Source organism: Limulus polyphemus, unplaced genomic scaffold (assembly GCF_000517525.1).
Source record: "Limulus polyphemus unplaced genomic scaffold, Limulus_polyphemus-2.1.2 Scaffold4184, whole genome shotgun sequence".
NCBI classification, from domain to species: Eukaryota; Metazoa; Arthropoda; class Merostomata; order Xiphosura; family Limulidae; genus Limulus; species Limulus polyphemus.
The window spans coordinates 64564-71587 of NW_013669794.1; the positions used below are offsets into that span (position 1 = coordinate 64564).

At 31.2% G+C, this 7024-nt stretch overlaps 1 protein-coding gene across 1 annotated transcript; it reads right to left on the reverse strand.

The window, feature by feature from the left end:
• Positions 1–507: 507 nt before the first annotated feature.
• Positions 508–2707, reverse strand: LOC106470725 (zinc finger protein 229-like). The gene is made up of 2 exons (XM_022399360.1): positions 2542–2707; positions 508–2457 (listed from the first exon to the last, which is right to left on the reverse strand). The coding sequence occupies exons 1-2, from the start codon at positions 2624–2626 to the stop codon at positions 1178–1180; spliced, it is 1365 nt and encodes a 454-aa protein (XP_022255068.1). The 5' UTR covers positions 2627–2707; the 3' UTR covers positions 508–1177.
• Between the last annotated feature and the right edge of the window lie 4317 nt (positions 2708–7024).

Genomic DNA, 7024 nt, shown 5'->3' on the forward strand with positions numbered 1-7024 from the left:
AACAATCAACTTTATCTTATCTTGTTCAATAGAAAGGTTTACAGTAGACAAATTCAGCTTTTTAAATATGATGGTATAGGATCACAACAATCAACTTTATCTTATCTTGTTCAATAGAAAGGTTTACAGTAGACAAATTCAGCTTTTTAAATATGATGGTATACAATCACAACAATCAACTTTATCTTATCTTGTTCAATAGAAAGGATTACAGTAGACAAATTCAACTTTTTAAATATGATGGTATACAATCACAACAATCAACTTTATCTTTTCTTGTTCAACAGAAATGTTTACAGTAGACAACCAACATTACTTTCAACTACTAATTTAATTTACTAATTTTAAATATTTACAAATACTAAACTTTAGGCAAAATCAAAATGTTTATTAATATTTTATTTATTCTATTATTAATACTGAGCCATCTTACTAGACACTGTATGATGATTTTAAAACAGGAAAATTGATATTGTAGTTCAAGATAATTCATGACCCACAATTCACAGGTCTGTAAGTGTTGAGAAATCAATTATAGCAGGACATTCTCAGTACATGTTGAAATATTAATATAAAGAAACTGGTTCTAATCAATACTTACTGTCTATACATAAAAAAACTAGGAAATAAAACTGTTCAGTTATAAAGTTTCTTACTATTTCCTTTTACAGAAACAATGATTGTTCTCTCCATCCAGATTTAATTTTATCACCTTATCATATCTAACATCTCCAAAGGTTACCAAAAAAACACCAAAGACAGATCTATACACCTTAATCCTGCCTCATCTGGTTCAATAAACTTTAAACAATAACTACATTCAGTAGTAGTTACAGTTTGTTACAAACTCTTTACAATGCAGTAAACAACAGTACAGTTTCTCTTAGGTGTTCATTCTCGAATGTATTTTTATTTTACCGTTTGCTCCAAACTGTTTTCCATAAACTGTGAAACTGGTTTCTCTTCGTAAGAGTATCATTCAATGCACTTTTAAGATAGAGTCACTTGAGAATTATTTTTCACTAACTGTACAGCAGTAAAGATTCTCTGTATGTGTTATGATATCTTAATCCACCATTTGTTATAAACTGTTTATCACATATTACACAAGTGTCACAAAATTATGTCTTTCTTCACGTTTCCTTAAGCTAGTTACAACTATATTGTTTTTTACACACTACACACTCTTCCCTTCAATATGTATTCTTTGATGTATTTTTAATTCACATTTTGTTTTGAAGTCTTTTCCACAAACAGCACAATGGTAAGGTTTCACTTCAACATGTATCCGTTCATGACTTTTGAATCTACCACTAGTTCCAAATTGTTTTCCACAAATGTCACAACTGTAAGGTTTCTCCCCAGTATGTATTTTTTTATGATATTTTAATGCATAACTTGTTCTAAACTGTTTATCACATACTATACAGTTGTAAGGTTTCTCCCCACTGTGTATTCTTTGATGTTGTTTTAATTCAGCATTTGTTTTAAATTTCTTTCTACAAAATTTACAACAGTATGGTCTCTCCTCAGTATGTCTTCTTTCATGTATTTTTAATTCCTCATTTGTTCTAAAGTTTTTTCCACAAACAGCACAACTGTAAGGTTTCTCCCCTGTATGTGTTTGTTCATGTCTTTTTAAGTTACCACTAGTTCCAAATTGTTTTCCACAAACATCACAACTGTAAGGTTTCTCCCCAGTATGTTTTCTTTGATGCATTTTTAAGTCACTAGTTGATCTGAAGTCCTTTCCACAAATTGTACAACAGAAAGGTTTCTCCCCAGTATGTATTCTTTCATGATATTTTATTGCCTTATATGTTTTAAACTGTTTATTACATACTACACAATTGTAGGGTCTCTCCCCAGTATGTATTCGTTCATGTTCTTTTAAGCTAGAGTTACTACTAAATTGTTTTCTACAAATGTCACAGCAATATGGTTTCTCTCCAGTGTGTATTCTTTGATGTATTTTTAATTCCCAATTTATTCTAAAGTCTTTTTCACAAACTAAACAACTGTAAGATTTCTCCCCAGTATGTATTCTTTGATGTATTTTTAAACCATTACTTGTTTGAAACTGTTTTCCACAAACTGAACAACTGTAAGGTTTCTCCCTTGTATGTGTTTGTTCATGTCTTTTCAAGTTACCACTAGTTCGAAATTGTTTTCCACAAATATCACAACTGTAAGGTTTCTCCCCAGTATGTATTCTTTGATGTATTTTTAAAACATTACTTGTTTGAAAATGTTTTTCACAAACTGCACAAGTGTAAGGTTTCTCTCCAGTATGCATTTGTTCATGTTTTTTCAATTCACTATTAAATCTAAATTGTTTACTACAAACTTCACATCTGTACAATTTCTTTCCGTACCTTATTCTCTTCTGTTGTTTTACGTTATCCAATGTTACACTTTCCTTTCCACATGTTACATAACTGTATGGTTTATCATCACCTTCATGTATATTAGATTGTTTTACCTTATCCAATGTTACAATTTCCTTCCCACATGTTACATAGCTGTATGGTTTATCATCACCTTCATGTATATTAGATTGTTTTATGTTACTTCCATTTATATTTGTTTTTCTACAAACATCACTGTTTAATTTTGAAGATTTCATAACTTCTTTAAATGGATCTTCTTGATTTAAAAGATGGTATTCAGGAAAACGACTTCCACAACAGATGTTCACACTGGTCCTTATATCTAAAATTAAAATATACGATACATTCATAACTTTAACCTTCTCACTAAACGCAAGTCAAAGTGTGTATGTTACATATTTTCAGAGAAATTACATTCAACATTTAATTAAACTACTTTGTTATTAATGGATGTCAACAAACTAGACGTCAAAACATGACTAATAAATCAAAAATAATCACTTGAGTTTTAAATTCTTAATTTTCCAATTAAATGTTTTAAAAAATCCTCAATCTCCACAAGTATGAGAATTGTGACATTTGTTTTCTAGGTTTTCCCTCTTCTCTAAGTTATTTACCACCTGTCTGAGAAGTACAGAATTTAACATAATTACTCATTATAATTACTATGGTAAAGTCTAATTTTTACAGCCTTCAATCTTATTTGTTTATGGAGTCATAAACAGAACATCAGAGACATCTGCCATGATAAGTATCATGAACATATAGACTATATTAAATGATGATTACTCTGAGGTTAAAAGACTGGTTTAATCCATGGACATCATATAGAAGGAATTTATAGTGTAATACAATCAAAAACATTAATATCAAAATATTAAATGTAAAAATAATAACAACCAACTTTACTTTCAAACAGTAATTTCTGGATTAATTGTAAGAGATGTCTCATAATTGTAACTAGTTGTATATCATAAAATATTCTAATGTTTTGTCTACTTAACATGTTGACTGAGTAGCTCAAGAGTTGACAGCGAGTGCTGTTGACTAGCTGTCTTCTTTCTAGACTATCACTGTCAAATTATGGATGGATAGTATAGATAGCCCTCTTGTGGCTGTATGTGAAATTCAAAAGGAACAAAACTTGATAAAAGAACTACATATTTATGAAGGGAGTTTATATGTGGGGGTCTTGGTATTTATTTAACTTAAATATAGATCTTTTGAACAGGAACTTTAAAGTATTAATGTATTTTACTAATAAATAGAGGGATTGACCAGTAATACACCCCCACAGCTGAGAGAACAACCATGTTCTGTGACAAGAATTCCAGCCCACACATTGTGAGTCAAACACCCTTACCACCAGCCCATCAAGTGTGGGAACATTCCTTCTACAACAAACAGTGTAAACATTTGTTTCAGCATGAAAATTAAGAAACAGGGGTTTCACAACCACCAAATTCCTAGAACCTTGAGGGTGTAAATATTGAGTAAAATCAATCATCACAACACATTTTATACACAAGTTGAAATATTAATTTATACAAACCATTCCTCACAAAGTTTATATATAAAGTACTACAATGATAATAGAAACTGCCTAGTTAAAAGTAACATTTTATAGTAACAATGACTCTTCTCTACATCTATTTCCACTAACTTAATTTTAACGTATTGTTATGACAGTGGAAGTCGCGTGATGCTGGGAGCATGCGCGCTGGAGTTTCTCGAATTATTGGGGAACCCTGCGAATGTCCAAGTGTTTGCTAGACACCCTCTTTTTTAGTATATAAGCCTGGCAAAGAAAGCCAGCGATACAGATAGATAATTAAAGAAACAAACAGTAGTAACAGCTAGTAAAATGTGTGAATCACTGTGATTTATAGCGTGTATTATAAAAGTAATAAGAATAATAATTTACCATAAATTACTTAGGTAAAGTCTTACTTATATAACCTTCAATCTTATTTGTTTATGGAGTAAGAAACTAAAGCATCAGAGACATTCACTATGCCAAATACATATACCATATCAGGGGGTGAAATGTTCTAAAAAATTAATTTTTCTTGTGAGAAATAGACTTAGAAAATTGAATTCTCTTACACTAAATACATTTTCCTTTATAAAATGGTAGATCTATTGGATATGGAGTTTCTGTTTAATCGTAGGTTGAAAATACAAATAGTTATGGAATTGGTTGGATAAACATAATACTTCATATAAACAACAGGTTGACTCATATGTATTAAAATTTTAATGAAACAAAAGTACAATTTTTGTAACTGCATGCATTCAAATGGAACTTGGAAGGTCATTACTTCTTAACTGTAGCTTAAACATAAAACATGAGGTGACTGAGTGAATCTTCAATCTGCTTTGATCTGTTTTATTACAGAAAAACATCTTTCATCATTAGATGTAGAACAAGAATAATTCATAACAAACACAAATGTTAGATCTCTTTCTTGAGCTAACAATACTCTGCTCAGTAGGTTCTGTGAGCTAGCTTTTTCATTCCTCAACATGTTTACTGTGGCATGTTTGAACTGGTCCCATTCAACTATACATGTATCAGGATTAAATCCTTTTTTGCTCCATGTTTTGCCAAGGCTTGAACTTCATCTCGACCAAAGATATCTAAAACTATCTTCTGAGCATTCTCACACACATGGAATTATTTTTCAAGCACATCTTTGAACCTTTCTTAAATAGAATAAATTCTTCCTGACAAAGAATAAGAAAAAAAGAGTGCAGATTTTGAACCAAAATGTCAATTGTACTTTCAACTGTTTTCTAGTAACAAAGACTCTAGATAGAAATTTAAATTTGTAAGATCAATCCTGTCTATGTTTGATTTCCCTTTTTGCTTCACATTGAACCACTTTAGTGTTTTCAGTTTGCCTTGATATTAGATTGGATGCATGCCACAATATAAGAAGTTTCCTGCAGTGCCAAGATGATGTATATGAGCAATTCAAAAATCTCTTTTAACAAGCCAGTGGGGGGAGAGAGAGACATATTTTGTTGAAAAAAAAAACTACCCAATTCAGTTTTTCTTAATTTGAGCTGAAAATATTTGGACATTTTTTATTAGCTAAAAAGGTGACTAAAATCTGTCAGCGCATCACGAGCTTAATGGCCAAGCATAAGAAGCATGGAAGTCTCCAAATGACACGCAGAGGTATTAAGAAACCATTTAGAACAACCTTGGTAGATATTGTGCAGCAAACCAAATACAATATTATGTTTGTAGCTGCTTTCAAAGTGTTTCTGTCTGCTCATCCTACTGCTGACTATTGTGATGCTTCGACCTTCCCTACCGATTCACAGGTGAAATTGTTCGTATCTCAGTTAAATGCTAAACATAAAAAGGCAATAGCAGAAGCATAAACGGTTGGCAATTGCTTATTTAATGATGTTGAAAATATGGCTTTATTGAATTTACTACCAGCAGGTAGACCTTAGTACTAGCTAGTATGCAGACTTAATGATGCTGTATTTCATTTAAAAATTTATCAGTTAACATACAAAAACTTCTCTCAAAGTTGTCTTGAAAAAATACATTTAAAATCACACCCTTTGGGAACTTCCAGATTGAACTTACTTTTAATACTCAACAAATTGTAGTGTAAAGACACCCCTTGGTTCCTGACGGACATCTTAATATAAATATTGCCAATACTGATATTAGTAATGTAAGTTCTTTCCTTAGTTTAGATAAAGTACTGAACATTTGTTTCCAGTTTTTTTAATGATTTAAGCTGTATGTATCACCAGTGGTTGCCACATTTTAATCACTGAACTTAATGCTTGTGCTCAGTGACTAATCCAACTTGTTCCATAAACATTTTCTGGAAATAGAAATCTGCTTTTTAATGTCTCGCAGGTTTCTTTCAGTGAAGCTTTCTGTATTGTAAAATTTGTATATAGCTTGCAATAACCCAGACATATGTGGAACCAGTTTGACTTTTTTGATGCATCTTTTAGTGATAGATTGAATCTGTGTGCCACGCAATGGATACCAACAGTAAAAACTTCTGATACACTTCATTTCGATAGTTAGGTAGAATCAAACAGAGGGAGCCACACACGTAAGGAGGCTCTGTCGCATTCCTATTGGTTGACTTATGATGATTTACATGTGAAGATGACGTAAACAACGTGGTTTGTGGGTAAGTGGGAGTTTTAAGGCTTGAGGCATGCAAAGATTTTGCATATAAAAGGCAGCACTGAATGAAAACAGTTATATATGTAAACAAAGGTAAGATATGATAATTGGAATTGGTTACAACCATTAAATACAAAATCTATACATAAAGAAATATGAAGAGAAACTGTTTAAGTTTAAAGTTTCTTTCTGTTCCATTTTAAAGTAGCAATGACTGTCTTCTCCAGCCATTTCCACTCCAACATAATTTTAACATATTTTAAAATATTTTGTCATTTTATCCCTTCATAACATTTCACACAATAATTCCCAAGTACAGGTATAAAAAACACAATAAACATAGATCTTATACACCTTAAATTAATACTGTGTACATAGTTTAATAACTTTTAAAAGATTACCAAGAATTCAATCTAGTCTTTATAGTTACTGTCAATGAATTTACAGTTTGTATGAGACACAT

Coding starts and splice junctions, on each gene's coding strand:
- LOC106470725 (XM_022399360.1), bottom strand. CDS start 2,626: ATGAAATCTTCAAAATTAAACAGTGATGTTTGTAGAAAAACAAATATA. Junction 2,458..2,541: donor ACAATCTAATATACATGAAG/GTGATGATAAAC, acceptor ATATACATGAAG/GTGATGATAAACCATACAGT.